The sequence below is a fragment of the Bos indicus genome, chromosome 19 (genome assembly GCF_029378745.1).
Source record: "Bos indicus isolate NIAB-ARS_2022 breed Sahiwal x Tharparkar chromosome 19, NIAB-ARS_B.indTharparkar_mat_pri_1.0, whole genome shotgun sequence".
In the NCBI taxonomy this organism is placed as follows: Eukaryota; Metazoa; Chordata; class Mammalia; order Artiodactyla; family Bovidae; genus Bos; species Bos indicus.
In genome coordinates, this window is record NC_091778.1 from 62,744,405 (window position 1) to 62,761,301 (window position 16,897).

The 16,897-nt window shown below is 47.4% G+C and overlaps 1 protein-coding gene across 8 annotated transcripts in view; it reads left to right on the plus strand.

The window, feature by feature from the left end:
• LOC109574019 (ATP-binding cassette sub-family A member 9) overlaps window positions 1–10,384 on the plus strand; it is a 61,308-nt gene extending 50,924 nt beyond the window's left edge. For 7 of the 8 annotated variants that reach the window (XM_070774184.1, XM_070774186.1, XM_070774185.1 and 4 more), the window contains 8 exons: window positions 1,920–2,080; window positions 3,074–3,149; window positions 3,220–3,314; window positions 4,357–4,476; window positions 4,638–4,778; window positions 5,423–5,502; window positions 7,739–7,794; window positions 8,132–10,384. In XM_070774184.1, coding sequence (XP_070630285.1) covers window positions 1,920–2,080; window positions 3,074–3,149; window positions 3,220–3,314; window positions 4,357–4,476; window positions 4,638–4,778; window positions 5,423–5,502; window positions 7,739–7,794; window positions 8,132–8,227 — 825 coding nt within the window. In that variant the 3' untranslated portion in view covers window positions 8,228–10,384. Of the gene's footprint in view, window positions 1–1,919; window positions 2,081–3,038; window positions 3,150–3,219; window positions 3,315–4,356; window positions 4,477–4,637; window positions 4,779–5,422; window positions 5,503–7,738; window positions 7,795–8,131 lie in introns of those variants that run through there. The other variant, XM_070774188.1, reaches the window with a different exon arrangement.
• Window positions 10,385–16,897: the final 6,513 nt, after the last annotated feature.

Consider the following 16,897-nt stretch of genomic DNA (forward strand, 5'->3'; position numbering starts at 1 on the left):
CTCCCATCCAGGCTGCCACGTAACACTGAAGAGTCCCCTGTGCTGTACAGCACGTCCTTGTCAGTTATCCACTCTAAGCATAGCACGTGTGTGTGTCCATCCCAAACTCCCTAACTATCCCTTCCCCCAGCCCATCCCCCTGGCGACCGTAAGTTTTTTTCTGCATCTGTGCGTCTGTTTCTATTTATCAGTTCAGTGCAGTCACTCAGTTGTGTCCGACTCTTTGTGACCCCACGGACTGCAGCACGCCAGGCTTCCTTGTCCATCACCAACTCCCCAAGTTTACTCAGACTCATTTCCATCGGGTCGGTGATGCCATCCAACCATCTCATCCTCTGTCGTCCCCTTCTCCCACCTTCAGTCTTTCTTAGCATCAGGGTCTTTTCCAATGAGTAAGTTCTTTGCATCAGGTGGCCAAGTTATTGCAGTTTCAGCTTCAGCATCAGTCCTTCCAGTGAATATTCAGGACTGATTTCCTTTAGGATGGACTGGTTGGATCTCCTTGCAGTCCAACAGTCCAAAAGACTCTCAAGAGTCTTCAACACCACAGTTCAAAAGCATCAATTCTTCAGTGCTCAGCTTTCTTCACAGTCCAACTCTCACAGCCATACATGACCACTGGAAAAACCATAGGCTTGACTAGATGGACCTTTGTTGGCAAAGTAATGTCTCTACTTTTTAATATGCTGTCTAGGTTGGTCACAGGTTCCTTCCAAGAAGCAAGTGTCTTTTAATTTCATGGCTGCAGTCACCATCTGCAGTGATTTTGGAGCCCCCAAAAATAAAGTCTGTCACTGTTTCCATTGTTTCCCCATCTATTTGCCATGAAGTGATGGGACTGGATGCCATGATCTTAGTTTTCTGAATGTTGAGCTTTAAACCAATTTTTTCATTCTCCTCTTTCACTTTCATCAAGAGGCTCTTTAGTTCTTCTTCGCTTTCTGCCATAATGGTGGTGTCATCTGCGTATCTGAGGTTTCTGTTTTTAAATTAGTTCATTTGTGTCATTTCTTTTTAGCTTCTACACATAATGTCATACGATATTCCTCCTTGTCTGTCTTACTTCACTCAGTATGACAATCTCTAGGTCCATCCATGTTTTAAGCCTTTATTCCATTTTGGCACAGTGGTTGGTCAACAGTCTGACACCAGTGTCATTTTGGACCAGATCATTCTTATTATGAAGGGCTGTCCCGTGCATTGTGGGATATTTAGCAGCATCCTTGGCCTCAACCCCCTAGATTCTCCATCAGGACAACACAAGCGTCTCCGTACGGGCCACGTGTCCCCTGGCAGGAGGGCTGGAAAAGACTAGCTTATTTAATCTTCACAATATACTTGTGAAATACCCCGTAATTGTAACAGTTTTAACTTTGGAAAAACAGAGTCTTCAATAAATACCTGCTCCTATGGATGTTTGGATCAGTAAATGAAGTCAAGCATTGGACAGCCAGGCTTACCAGGTGGCTCAGTGGTAAAGAATCTGCCGGCAAATGCAGGAGACAGACTCCGTTGGATCCCTGGATCGGGAAGATCCCCTGGGGGAGGATATGGCAACTCACTCCAGTATTCTCGCCTGGGAAATTCCATGGACAGAGGAGCCTGGAGGGCTAGAGTCCGTGGGGTCACAAAGAGTCAGACACGATTAGTGACTAAACAACAATTGGACAACCAAATAAGCGACCTTGAATTCTTTCATGGACTTGGTAACGAAGTCCAAACTGTGATAGAGAACCTGTCCTGCAACAGTGTGGAGGGTCTGCCTTTTTGTTTTCAACCATCATTTCCCCAGAGCCAGCGATCACCCGCTCACTTCTGGACTCTTGGCCCTGTGTGAGCAGGAGGACACCACTGAAATAACGCTCAGTGCCTACACACATGGTTTTGGAGGGAATGTGAGAATGACCTTGTCTCTACAGGTGCTGCTCGCAGGGGGCAGCGGAGGGGTGCCCCCGGGGTTCCTGGGGTACTGCCCCCAGGAGAGCGCGCTGTGGCCCGGCCTGACGGTGAGGGAGCACCTCGAGGTGTCGGCCGCTGTGAAAGGGCTGCAGAGGGCGGATGCCGCAGCTGCTATCACCAGGTGCGTTGCGGGGCATCACCTGCTCCCCACCTGGGCTGAGACACCTTCACACAGGATGAGGCGGGCTGATAGCTCCATACTTGTTGATCGTCTAGACCCCAGTTCAGTGTTTTTGCTCTCTTTAAGCCTGGAGAGAAAAAGGCCACGCGTTATTATTTCTTAACTGATGTATAGTTGACTTACAATACGGTGTTAGTTTCAGGTATACAACAAAGTGACTCAGCCATGTTTTTTTTCAGATTCTTTTCCATCATGGGCTATTACAAGATACTGAACACAGTCCCCTGTGTTATACAGCGAACCCTTGTTGCATAGCTATTTTACGTATAGTAGTTTGTATCTGTTAAACCCAAAGTCCTGATTTATCCCGCCCCTCACCCCTTTCCCCTTTGGTAACCGGAAGTTTGTTTCTCTAGCTCTGTGAGCCTATTTCTGTTTTGTATATGGAATCATTTGTATTATATTTTTAGATTCTACATATAAGTGACATTATATACTGTTTGCCTTTGTCTGACTTACTTCACACTAATTTCTCTCGACCTATGTGCATTGCTGAAAGTGACAATATTTCATTCTTTCTTACGGCTGAGTAATCTCCCATTGCTGTGTGCATCACACCTTCCTAACCCAGTTGAGCACTGATGGGCATTTGCGCTGTTTCCATGTCCTGGCTACTGTGAATAGAGCCGCATGTATGGTTTCAGATTGAGAGTTTTTGTCTTTTTTGGATGTCTGCCCTAGTGTGGGATTGCAGGATCTTTGCAGGATCATATAGGATCATATACTCACTGTTCTCAGTACAGAAAGAAGGCACTGCAGATATGAGTCTGGCTGCCAAGAAGGGTTCATAAAACACCCTAGGTGGTTTCACTTTTAGGATCATTCTGAGCCTCATTTAAACTCTCTGCATCTGTTCTGACTTGCTGGTTCTCCCCCATGCATCCCCCTCCCTAAGCAGGGTGCTGTGGGTTTGACTCCCCCTGCTTCCCTCAGGCTGGCGGATGCGCTGAAGCTGCAGGACCAGATGGCGCTCCCCGCCAAGGCCTTACCCGAGGGGGCCAAGAGAAAGGTAGGGAGGGCCCCCCGCCCCCCGCCCCGCGCGCCCAGGCCGGCGCCGACGCGGCTCCTCTCTGTTGCAGCTGAGCTTCGCGCTGAGCATCCTGGGGAGCCCGGGCCTGCTGCTCCTGGATGAGCCGACCACAGGGATGGACCCCGAGGGGCAGCTGCAGACGTGGTGAGGGGCGAAGGGGCACCCCTGAGCGAGTGTGTCACCTGTAACGGCTGACCCTCAAAAACACTGCTGGTTGTGTTAGATCCAGTGGTGACAGTGGAGATTTTTCCTGTGCTGACAGATTTCCTCCCCCTTGGACTCACTTGTATGAATGCACCTAAGCAACCGCTTTGCAGTTGTCATTTGGAAGTCTGAAATTTCCCACTAAAAATGTCCTTGACGCAATAAAAAAAGAAAAAAAAATTAAACCGTTGTTTATAAAGGGAAAGATGTCCACATTACCAGAAAAAAACAGTATGAAGAAAAAAATCCTAATGTCATATCACATCCAGTTTTTATTAAGGAGAAAAAGGTAATTGTAACTCAATCCTCACTCTAAAAATTTCATTTTCATCTTAGCTCTTCCAAGGAAGTATTCAAGACTCACTTTTATATTTAATCAGATCAATCTATTATTAAGTTTAAATCTTTTGCAACATCACGCGATACATAATTCTTATGGAGGGAAGAATAAATTCATGTATTCTCTTTTTTGACATGCAAATTATTCATTTTATCTTATTTACAAAATCTTTTATTGAAGTATAATTGATGTATAATATTATATTAGTTTCAGTTGTACAATATAATGATTCAAAAATTTGTTATAGATTATACTCAATATATTCTCCAATCACTTGAAGAATTTTCTAAAATCTGTCATTCTGGGCTTTGGGGCATATGTCATTATCATCATGCTTTTACATAAGGTCTCCTCTTTCCTCCTACTGCCTTCTCATAAATATTATTGAAGTGCAGCGTCCCTGTAGACAAGCTTGTACCCACTATCATTCCCTGCATTCAGCCGAAGCCCTGCTCTGAGTGAGACACCCTGTTTGCTTGGTTCTTTCCATGCCCGTTGTCCCTGCGAACCTCCTGTCTTTGAGGAGTGAATCTGAATTCGCTCTTTGTTTCATCAGTGCCCGTGGAAACGCCGTTATGTTATTTTCACACCGTCTGGAGCATCCCCACTGGTTGATGTTTATTTTCCTTGGCCTCACTTCAGGCAGCTGATCCGGGCCTCCGTTAGAAACACGGCGAGGGGCGCCCTGCTGACCACCCACTCCATGGCCGAGGCGGAGGCCGTGTGCGACCGCGTGGCCGTCATGGTGTCCGGGAGCCTGAGGTGGGTGGGTCCCCGGGCGCGCTCTGAGTGAGGGCATCTCCCCGACACGGTGGTCTCTGCGTGGAGTGGGCTGGCCGGCTGCCCTGGTCCCAGGGCCCCGCGTCCCCAGCGGTGGGTTTCCCCTCGCTTCCCCTGCCGGCTGACCCTCCTCTCACCTCCAGGTGTATCGGCTCCATCCAGCATCTGAAGAGCAAGTTCGGCAGAGACTACCTGCTGGAGATGAAGCTGAAGAGCCTGGCCCGGCTGGAGGCTCTGCACGCCGAGGTCCTGAGGATCTTCCCCCAGGCTGCTCGGCAAGAGAGGTCAATGCGGGCTCATTCTGATTCGTCCTGGTCTTTGTTCTGTTTTTCTGTGATGGCGAGATATAAAAGCTTCATCTTCTCATTCCTTAAAAAAAAAAAAAAACTATATGGGAATCATGAGGACTTAAGTGAGTAGTTCAGTTCAGTTCAGTCGCTCAGTCGTGTCCGACTCTTTGCGACCCCATGAATCACAGCACGCCAGGCCTCCCTGTCCATCACCAACTCCTGGAGTTCACTCAGACTCACGTCCATCGAGTCAGTGATGCCATCCAGCCATCTCATCCTCTGTCGTCCCCTTCTCTTCCTGCCCCCAATCCCTCCCAGCATCAGAGTCTTTTCCAATGAGTCAACTCTTGAGACATCCAATTCCAAGGGATAGCATAGGAGGGAAATAAGAGAACCAAGTCCTGGTTTGGAAGCTGATTCTTGTGAGGGAATTAATATTCTTCCTTTTTCTTTTCTTTTAACTTTCAAGGGCCTGTTTATTTATTTTATATATTGGATTGCAGTTGAGTTCACAATGTTGCGGTAGCTCCAGGTGCACAGCCAAGCCCTGGACGAGCCTGCTGCCCCTTCCCAGACATGGCACCCGTTCGCGGCCGTGCCTCCAGGTCCTGAACTCAGCTATCTCTCCTCGCCCCCAGGTTCGCCTCCCTGGTGGTCTACAAGTTGCCTGTTGAGGATGTACACCCTTTATCACATGCCTTCTTCAGTTTAGAGACAGGTGAGAGTGCCTGCTGCGAGTGAGCCTCTGGAAACCGATCACATTCAAGTCTTGCATAAAACCAGCATAAGAAGTATCAATACATGGGCCTAAAATGTGACATACTATATTATATGATAAGGGCTTCCCTTGTGGCTCAGCTGGTAAAGAATTTGCCTGCAATGCGGGAGGCCAGGTTCAATCCCTGGGTCTGGAAGATCCCCTGAAGAAGGGAAAGGCTCCCCACTCCAGTATTCTGGCCTGGAGAATTCCAGGGACTATACAGTCCGTGGGGTCGCAAAGAGTCGGACACGACTGAGCGACTTTCACTTCACATACTATAAGTAAATAGTAAGGTTTTAATCCAGAGGTTCTCAGCCAGTGATGTGGCAACTTCTGGGGATACAGGCAGACCTCGGAGGTATTGTGGGTTGGGTTCCAGACATCACTATATATTGAATGCTGCAATGAAGGAAGTCTCATGAGTGTTTTGGTTTCCCAGGGCATATAAAAGTGATGTTTAGGGGACTTCCCTGGCAGTCTAGTGTTTAAGACCTCACCTTCCAATGCAAGGGGTGCAAGTTCGATCCTTGGTCAGGGAAGCTAAGATCCAGCATGCCTCGAGGCTAAAAAGTCAAAACATAAAACAGAAACAATATTGTAACAAATTCAATAAAGACTTTAAAAATGGTCCACTTCCAAAAAAAAAAAAGGCTGTTTACACTGTGCCATAGTTCATTAAGTGTGTGATAACATTGTTTCTAAAAACTGTAATTAGTTGCCATAATTTAGAATATGTTATTGCTAAAAAATGAGAGCCTCCATCTGAGTCTTAAACGAGTGGTAATCTTTGTTTTATAATAATATGGAAGATCACGGATCAGCATGAAAAATAGAATCAGAATGGTACATTTGAAATATCTTGAGAATTAGCAACATGTGACACAGAAAGACAAAGTGAGGAAATGCCGCTGGGAACGCAGCACCACGGTCTCGACAGGCGCGGGGCGGCCGCACACCCGTGGTTTGTGAAAATGCAGCACTATAAAATGGGGCTCCCTGCGTTTTTGGCTTTCACAGCTGATGGTGTGGTTGGGGGTATAGTTGGCGTCTAGTAGGTCTTCTAGGGGCTTCCCAGGCAGCTCATTGGTAAAGAACCCGCCTGCCAATGCAGGAGATGCAGGTTTGATCCCTGGGTCGGGAAGAACCCCTGGAGAAGGAAATGGCAACCACTGCAGTATCCTTGCCTGGGAAATCCCACAGATGGGGGAGACTGTCGGGCTACCGTCCATGGGGGTCACAAGAGTCAGACACGACTGAGTAAGTAAACAGCAACAACAAGGTCTTCTAGAGGCCGGGGCCATGCTGGTCTAGTAACTAACTGTTGTCTAGTAACTAAGTGTCCACGAGAAATCGCGACTCTCCAGGGTCTTCTTTCCACTCGTGGTTCTTCTCTCCACGTGGGAAAAGGTAGTGAACTCAAAAGTAGGACTGACTTCCCCGGTGGTCCGGTGGGTGACGCCAAGCTTCCAGTGAGGGGTGCCCAGGTTGGATTCCTGGTCAGAGGAGATCCCACAAGCAGCCAAAAAAAAAAAAAAACCCATACATTTAAAAACTAAAAAAGGATAATTCCAGGAACTTTTGTTTATAAAGGGGCTCTTTGGCAAGGTGCCGGGAACAGTGCAGTCACCTGAGGCTGGACTTGACACCACGGTTCCCGTTCTTAGGTCCAAAGGGACGAAGAGAGGAGGTGGTGACTGGACCCTGGGAGTAGAGTCGGGTAGAATCTGCCATCTTGAGGGAAGAAGTGACCTTGAATCAAAGGACATGCCTGGGGTCAGGGAGGACATGGAGGGATAAAAGCTCCGTCTCCTCTCTCTCTGTGCCTCCTCCTGGGCTTTCCACTGGCGGAACCCCCCAGGAGGAGCCCACCGAGTCGGGCTCTGGAGCAGAGAGCAGAGTGGAGGAGAGTGAGGGCAGATGCAGAGCGGCTGGAGGCAGTGGTCCAGCCTTTAGCGCAACCCGCGTGGGCAGTCCAGAACCTCGCGTCCTGTTTTCAGTCCTGTGGCCCTTCTGCCCGAGCTCTAAGATGATGAGAGAGAGGACCACCTGGTGAACATGCATTCCCATATTTAATCCAAGTTTATTACCCACCCTGTGTATTTAAGATCTGCCCCTGTGTGCCCTTGGTACATGACTTGGCAAATTTATAAATGAAAGACATTTGCAGTTCTAATACACGTCCATCCTTTTGCAGTTAAACAGAACTTCGACCTGGAGGAGTACAGCCTCTCCCAGTGCAGCCTGGAGCAGGTGGGTCCATTTTACACATCCCACAGCATCCCAGGTGGCTCAGACGATAAAGCATCCACCTGCAACGTGGGAAACCCGGGTTCAACCCCTGGGTTGGGAAGATCCCCTGGAGGAGGAAATGACAACCCACTCCAGTATCCTTGCCTGGAGAATCGCATGGACAGAGGAGCCTGGCAGGCTACAATCCTTGGGGTCCCAGAGAGTCAGACATGACTGAGTGACTAACACTTTACTCTTCACGGAATATAAAGATACCATATGTGCACACACTCTTCACTCACTTGGGGCTACAGGAAACAGTGGTCACCCCATCTCTTTATTTCTTCCTCTGTTGCAGGTTTTCCTGGAACTCTGCAAGGAGCAGGAATGGGACAATTCTGATGAGGAAGTTGATCTCTCCGTGAGGTGGAAGCTCCTGCAGGAAGAGCCTTAAAGCCCAAATCCACTATTTTTAAGACCATATTTTATAGCGTTAATATACCTTGGCTCAGATATGATTTCAAAATGCTTTTGAAACTCACGTCATCACTTTTCTCAATAATATGATGGATAGTGGGACTAAGGAGTAAGGTCAGAGCACTGACGCTCAGCGGACCAGGCAGCCTCCGAAACAGCAACTGAACCCAGCGTTTCACACGGCAGCAGATTTTTTAAAAAATGCACCTGATTAGGGAATTTTTATGTTTCTAAGAATGATACAGAAATTAATTTAAATTAATTTAAACATCTCTGACCTTTAAAATCTTAACTATTTTCCCTTTTTAAGTAGGCAGGTGGCTAAATGGTAAACATTTCGCCTGCAGGAGACACAGGTTTGATCCCTGGGTCGGGAAGATCCCCTGGAGAAGGGCATGGCAACCCACTCCAGTATTCTTGCCTGGGAAATCCCATAGACAGAGGAGTCTGGCAGGCTGCATAGGCTCACAGGAGCTGGACAAAACTAAACAATGATCAGCCCTGGGTGTTCTTTGGAAGGACTGATGCTAAAGCTGAAACTCCAGTACTTTGGCCACCTGACGCAAAGAGTTGACTCATTGGAAAAGACTCTGATGCTGGGAGGGATTGGGGGCAGGAGGAGAAGGGGACGACAGAGGATGAGATGGCTGGATGGCATCACTGACTCGATGGACGTGAGTCTGAGTGAACTCCGGGAGTTGGTGATGGACAGGGAGGCCTGGAGTGCGGCGATTCATGGGGTCACAAAGAGTCGGACACGACTGAGCGACTGAACTGGACTGAACTGAAACAATGACTAAACCAACGACAGGTACAAAGTGAGACCGGACGCTGACAGTTTGCCGTAGGGGAGGCGGAGTCTAACGATTTCACTGCAGCACAGGCTTGCTCTTTTCCTTTCTTCTTCACCTGTTCTTAATTTACTCATCTCCCTTTCCTGTCACTTCTCAGATTTCAGATTGTACAGTCATGTTTTATCTGTTGTGATGATACAGGAAATGTGAAACCTGTTAAAATGGTCGTACTGAGAATTTGAATGATCAAGTCGAGGAAAGTTTTAAAAAAACACATCTTGCAATTTTGAATCACAACAAACTGTGGAAAATTCTGAAAGAGATGAGAACACCAGACCACCTGACCTGCCTCTTGAGAAATCTGTATGCAGGTCAGGAAGCAACAGTTAGAACTGGACATGGAACAACAGACTGGTTCCAAATAGGAAAAGGGATATGTCAAGGCTGTATATTGTCACCCTGCTTATTTAACTTATATACAGAGTACATCATGAGAAACGCTGGGCTGGAAGAAGCGCAAGCTGGAATCAAGATTGCCGGGAGAAATATCAATAACCTCAGATATGCAGATGACACCACCCTTATGGCATAAAGCAATATTATTTTGGGGGCTCCAAAATCACTGCAGATGGTGACTGCAGCCATGAAATTAAACAGACACTTACTTGTTGGGAGAAAAGTTAGGACCAGCCTAGACCCCATATTAAAAAGCAGAGACATTACTTTGTCAACAAAGGTCAGTCTAGTCAAGGCTATGGTTTTTCCAGTGGTCATGTATGGATGTGAGAGTTTGACTATAAAGAAAGCTGAGCACTGAAGAATTGATGCTTTTGAACTGTGGTGTTGGAGAAGACTCTTGAGAGTTCCTTGGACAGCAAGGAGATCCAACCAGTCCATCCTAAAGGAAATCAGTCCTGAATGTTCATTGGAAGGACCGATGCTGAAGCTGAAACTCCAATATTTTGGCCACCTGATGTGAAGAACTGACTCATTTAAAAAGACCCTGATGTGGGGAAAATTCAAGGTGGAAGGAGAAGGGGACGACAGAGGATGAGATGGCTGGATAGCATCACCAACTCGATGGACGAGAGTCTGAGCAAACTCTGGGAGTTGGTGATGGACGGGGAGGCCTGGCATGCTTTAGGCTATGGGGTTGCAAAGAGCCAGCCACGACTGAGCAACTGAACTGAACTGATAATTTTGAAGCATGTTTTTGTTTTCTGTTTCTTATGATGTGAGGGTCTACTGAACAGTGCTAGAACTTTATAGGTACCACTTTCTTCTGTCTGCATATGCTGTGACCTATCCAAGTGACCATCCTATAAACACTTTGAAATTGATGCAGTTTTCTGGTACATTCTTACTCAGCTGAGTCGTTGTTGCTGCTCTCCTTGCTGCTTCTGGTCGTGTTCTGAACCGTGTTCCCCACAAACTCATAGATCCATTCTCCAGGGTGGCTGTGTTTGGAGGTGGGGCCTGTAAAGAGATAATTCAAGTTAAGCGAGGTTGTCAGGTGGGGCCCTAATCTGAGGACACTTGTGTTTCTCTAAGAAGAGGGACAACAAAGGTCCTTTATCAACAAAGGTCCGTCTCGTCAAGGCTATGGTTTTTCCTGTAGTCATGTATGGATGTGAGAGTTGGACTGTGAAGAAGGCTGAGCGCCAAAGAATTGATGCTTTTGAACTGTGGTGTTGGAGAAGACTCTTGAGAGTCCTTTGGACTGAAAGGAGACCCAACCAGTCCATCCTAAAGCAGATCAGGGTGTTCATTGATAGGACTGATGTTGAAGCTGAAACTCCAATACTTTGGCCACCTGATGTGAAGAGCTCATTTGAAAAGACCCTGATGCTGGGAAAGATTGAGGGCAGGAGGAGAAGGGGACGACAGAGGATGAGATGGTTGGATGGCATCACCAACTCAATGGACATGGGTTTGGGTGAACTCCAGTCCACTTCTGTCTAGACTGCCACTCAGCTCATCCAGCCGCCGCAGGCAGATTCTCCTCCCAGTGAGGCACTGGCCAACTTGCCTCCTGTCAGCACCGCTTTGCACCTCTCCTCTGAGCTTTGCCTCCAGGAAACGGCACCGACCGGAGCATCGTTCTGCTCGTAACCAACGGGACAAGAGCTCTGGGCGGCAGCCAGCCCGCTCCAGGCCGAAGGACAAGGTTGTGGCAGCCACGTGGTTTCTCTTCATGGCCAACGTGACCCACGCAGGAAATGGACCGGTCACTCCAGGTTCGGGACTTCAGGGTCACGTCCGGGGCAGGCTGCTGGCTCTCTGCTCCGAAGCCTTGACTCATGTTTTCAAGTTCCATCCTTGGCATGTTTCCCAGAACACTGAGGCCTGTTCCAGATTCTCTGTACTTGGTAAAATTCTGCTGAGACACACTCTGTCTTCCTGTAGTGAAGAACCTTCGGGAGCAGTCAAGTCCTGCCGATTTCAGGATAGGCTCAACAATATATAATTGTGTGGCATTGGTTGATCAGCTATGCAAAGGTGCAATATTATTATTACACATGAAGCATCAGGGGACTGCTGCAATGAAATGAAGGAACAAATCTACCTAATCACCAAACTGCCCAGACATATTCTCTGTCTCTCTGCCTCTCTGCTCAAGGTTGAATGCGCTAGAGCTGTGACCTGTGGCTTATCCTCCTGCCCTGTGGATGCCGGTACAGACCTCTGGAAGAACAATGCTGCCCTTTGCAGGCAATTTTAGGTAGAGTCCTTGGAATATTTTCACAGTGAATTCACCTATACACAAGTCCAAGGGTGCTGGTTTTTCAACCTGCTGCTGCTGCTAAGTCGCTTCAGTCGTGTCCGACTCTGTGCGACCCCATAGACGGCAGCCCACCAGGCTCCCCCGTCCCTGGGATTCTCCAGGCAAGAACACTGGAGTGGGTTGCCATTTCCTTCTCCAATGCATGAAAGTGAAAAGTGAAAGTGAAGTCGCTCAGTCGTGTCCAACTGATAGCAATCCCATGGACTGCAGCCCACCAGGCTCCTCTGTCCATGGGATTTTCCAGGCAAGAGTACTGGAGTGGGGTGCCATTGCCTTCTCCTTTTAACCTGCTAAAGCCTCTCAAAGCCCAGTCCAGGTGGAGTTCCTGCCCTCCATCTCAAGCACAAGCTCAAGTGTATTACAGCCTCACCATAATATCCTGCACTCACCTAGAGCCAGACATCCTGGAATGTGAAGTCAAGTGGGCCTTAGAAAGCATCACTACGAACAAAGCTAGTGCAGGTGATGGAATTCCAGTTCAGCTATTTCAAATCCTGAAAGATGATGCTGTGAAAATGCTGCACTCCATATGCCAGCAAATTTGGAAAACTCAGCAGTGGCCACAGGACTGGAAAAGGTCAGTTTTCATTCTAATCCCAAAGAAAGGCAATGCCAAAGAATGCTCAAACTACCACACAATTGCACTCATCTCACACACTAGTAAAGTAATGCTCAAAATTCTCCAAGCCAGGCTTCAGCAGTATGTGAACTGTGAACTTCCAGATGTTCAAGCTGGTTTTAGAAAAGGCAGAGGAACCAGAGATCAAATTGCCAACGTCCGCTGGATCATGGAAAAAACAAGAGAGTTCCAGAAAAACATCTATTTCTGCTTTATTGACTATGCCAAAGCCTTTGACTCTGTGGATAACAATCAACTGTGGAAAATTCTGAAAGAAATGGGAATACCAGACCACCTGACCTGCCTCTTGAGAAACCTATATGCAGGTCAGGAAGCAACGTTAGAACTGGACATGGAACAACAGACTGGTTCCAGATAGGAAAAGGGATACGTCAAGGCTGTATATTGTCACCCTGCTTATTTAACTTATACGCAGAGTACATCATGAGAAACGCTGGCCTGGAAGAAGCACAAGCTGGAATCAAGATTACTAGGAGAAATATCAATACCCTCAGATATGCAGATGACACCACCCTTATGGCAGAAAGTGAAGAGGAACTAAAAAGCCTCTTGATAACAGTGAAAGAGAAGAGTGAAAAGTTGGCTTAAAACTCAACATTCAGAAAACAAAGATCATGGCATCTGGTCCCATCACTTCATGGGAAATGGATGCGGAAACAGTGGAAACAGTGGCTGACTTTGTTTTCTGGGCTCCAAAATCACTGCAGATGGTGACTGCAGCCATGAAATTAAAAGACGCTTGCTCCTTGGAAGGAAAGTTATGACCAACCTAGATAGCATATTGAAAAGTAGAGACATTACTTTGCCAACAAAGGTCCGTCTAGTCAAGGCTATGGTTTTTCCAGTGGTTATGTATGGGTGTGAGAGTTGGACTGTGAAGAAAGCTGAGTGCTGAAGAATTGATGCTTTTGAACTGTGGTGTTGGAGAAGACTCTTGAGAGTCCCTTGGACTGCAAGGAGATCCAACCAGTCCATTCTGAAGGATATCAGCCCTGGGATTTCTTTGGAAGGAATGATGCTAAAGCTGAAACTCCAGTACTTTGGCCACCTCATGCGAAGAGTTGACTCATTGGAAAAGACTCTGATGCTGCGAGGGATTGGAGGCAGGAGGAGAAGGAGACGACAGAGGATGAGATGGCTGGATGGCATCACTGACTCAATGGACATGAGTTTGAGTGAACTGCGGGAGTTGGTGATGGACAGGGAGGCCTGGCGTGCTGCGATTCATGGGGTCGCAAAGAGTCAGACACGACTGACCGACTGAACTGAACTGAACTGATAGTATCCTGCATAAACCACTGAACTGTTGTTGCTCATTCTCTAAGTCTCATCTGACTCTTTTGTGATCTCATGGTCTGTGGCCCACCAGGCCCCTCTCTCCATGGGATTGTCCAGGCAAGAACACTGGAGTCGGTTGCCACTTCCTCCTCCAGAGGATCTTCCTGACCCAGAGATCAAACCCACATCTCCTGCATTGGCAGGCAGATGCTTCACCTCTGAGTCACCAGGGAAGTCCAAAATCAACTATACTCCAATTAAAAAAAAATTAAAAAAGAAAGAAAAGTAGGTGGAAAGTGAATTTGGCAAATCTGTACCAGGACCGGCTCATCTCCATCTCAGGCTGCTCTCCTTCCCCCGTTCTCCTTGTGCTCAGCCTCTTGTTGCTGCTGTGGATCCCCCCTCATTCATTCGCTCATTCATTCCCTCAGCCCACCCGCCCGGAGCGATGGCTCAGCCGGCTTCCACCGGCCACAGACGCACCAGCCTGCCTCTCCTCTCCTCTGGTCCCAGGTTCTTGTCTCTGATGGTCTAGGAGCTACCAGTGGAAGATGCTCCACTTTTAGCCCAAGCTTCCTTCAAATGAGAGAAGAGTAAGAGCTATAAGCTTTGAAATAAGGTCCCGGAGAGCGGGTTGTTCCAAATCATAAGTTAATCCATCAGCATGGCAAAAAATGGGACGTGATGGACTGTGTTCAATTTAAAAGTTAAGCTCTCAGACTGAATTGTAGGACCAGAAAACCAAGGGGGTGGAGATTCCTGCGTGTGTGTTTGGGGGCCAGTGGGAGTGAGTTTTGCTTTGAGGGGTATTTCTATGTATTTGTCTGTGTGTGTGTTAATAAAACGATAGTAGTCAAACTCAGTAATATCTGCATTTAAGGAGAATATTAGTATTTCTTTTTGGAACGCAGATGCACATGTATTTAGAATTAAGTTTTATCTGGATGTGTGTTATCTTGCTGCCTTAGAAGCTGACCTGTTGCCTGGTCCCTAAGACAGGCTTCCTGTGTCCATTACACCATAAAACCAACCACTCGGCCCCTGCCACCACCAGGTTCGGGACACCTTCTCTATCCAAGCCCATTTACTCGGCTTCTCTGAAGTATCCAGGATCCATCGGTATTCTCTTTTCCTTGTCACGGCTCAGAGATTATCTTTGCTTCTTTGCCAGTTTTCCTGAGGAAGGGGTCTAACTCTCCTGGTTCTGGGAGACTGGTCCCACTCCCATCCATAGCGTCCATGGTCCATGACGCAGCCTCCTTCCATCCTGGGAGCCGAGCATCCGGCCCCCTGGACTGCGGTCCCTCCCAGCTCTCCCCTGATGGGCACTGCGGCCGGCACCAGCCTGGTACTGCTGGGGACGCATCACCCGCCTGCTGGGCACCGATCAGGGCTCTTACCACCCTTCTCGATCTACTTTGGTCAATGAGAAGGGTCTTCAGTCCAATTGAGGGCATGCTGGCATGGTTTCCGGCAAGAGGTCACAAGCATCTTTCTCTATAATCTTCTTATACAACCCTTTCCAGAGGCATCTTCCTTCCACCTCTTCCCTCTTTTCAGTCACATGAGGGGCAGAAAGCCTTCTCAGCATCATTTATCCCTCAAATGCACCTCTCAATAACTGTGCAGCTCACAGACATAACACCAGCCCTTCGTCCCAAACCCAAGTGAATGGACTGGTATATTTTCAACTAGGTTCTGTGCTTAAACCATGAACAATAATTATCTTTTTTATTTAAGATTTTTTAAAAACTGATTTGTACTCTCAGTCTAGTTCAGTCGCTCAGTTGTGTCCAACTCTTTGCGACCCATGGACTGCAGCATGCCAGGCTTCCCCGTCCATCACAAAACTCCCGGAGGTTTGTATTATATGCTGACTTCTAGGACCATCTGGATGTAAAACTACGTGGACCCCTAACGTACCTCCTTCTCTGCTCAGTTGGACAGAGCACCTGGAGGGGCACGGCCTCCGCAGTGCACCCTGGCACAGATGGGTCTGTTTCACGGTTTCGTACCATCCCTGGAACATGAAGGCAGAAGGTGTGCACACCCTGGGCACTCACTTGGCACCATGAGAAGCAGTATGACACTCCTGTCTCTATTTCCTCCCCACTTTCAGATATTCCTGGAGCTCTCCAAGGAGCAGGAGCTGGATGATTTAAAGGAGGAACTTGACCCTCAGTGAGGCAGAAGTTCCTCCCACAGGAAGAGCCTTGAAGCCCCAAACCCCCCATCTTCCCCTTTGAGCCTGTGGTTGTTTTCTAAGACATTCATTTTTATAGCATCAATGTCATATTTGTAGAGACCATAGTGTAAGCGTTGATGTGGTTCTCTGTGGGTGGAGAGGAGGTGTGAGTGCTGGATCAGTGCAGTGATAATGTGGGCAGAGGCACATGGCTTAGTGTCTCTTAGTATCTCTACAGGTTACCCTGATTCCATTTCTCTGTATAAATGCTGAATAAACAAGGATACTTTTATAAGATCGCTTCAGTTTCTGAGTATGATAAACAAATTTCTTCAATATTTTTCTTTTATCACAACCTTAGGAAAAAAAAAAGCTTACCACCTCACCTAGACCCCTTTCCAATTTGGAGAAGACCAACACCAATAAACTATAAGATGATTATTTTAACTGCCTAGAGGATTGGAAGATGGGGGATTGGGAAGAAGAGAACAAAAGACTTCCCAGAGCCCTTTATTTTCAGAACTGCCACCTGGACCAGTTTTTATAGGGAGATCATGGCCATGCCATTCGGTATGAGATGCTATTGGACTTATTGCAAAAATGCAAACCACAGCTGCTGGGCATTTAGTTCCAGCTGTCTCAGCAATGTCACATCCAGTTTCTGCTTGTTGGAAAGTCCTTCATAAAAGGCCATTTCCTTCCTTTTCTCTGATGAGGGATTTTGAATAGCAGAGATGCTTAAAAACAAATACAGAGAGATGATTATGTCTAGGTGAATGCAAATTTCTGGAACTCTATGCTGCATATCTACCATTCAAAAGATGGGAAGTTATGGAGAAATGGTGTTCTGTGTTTCAGAAAATTGAAGAGCCTAGTTCCTTTAAGAAATCCCAGCAGGGCAAAAAGATGTTGGCAAAGAATTCAGAGAAGGAGGGTATGAGTTCTGGGAGGAGAAGAATGGTGTT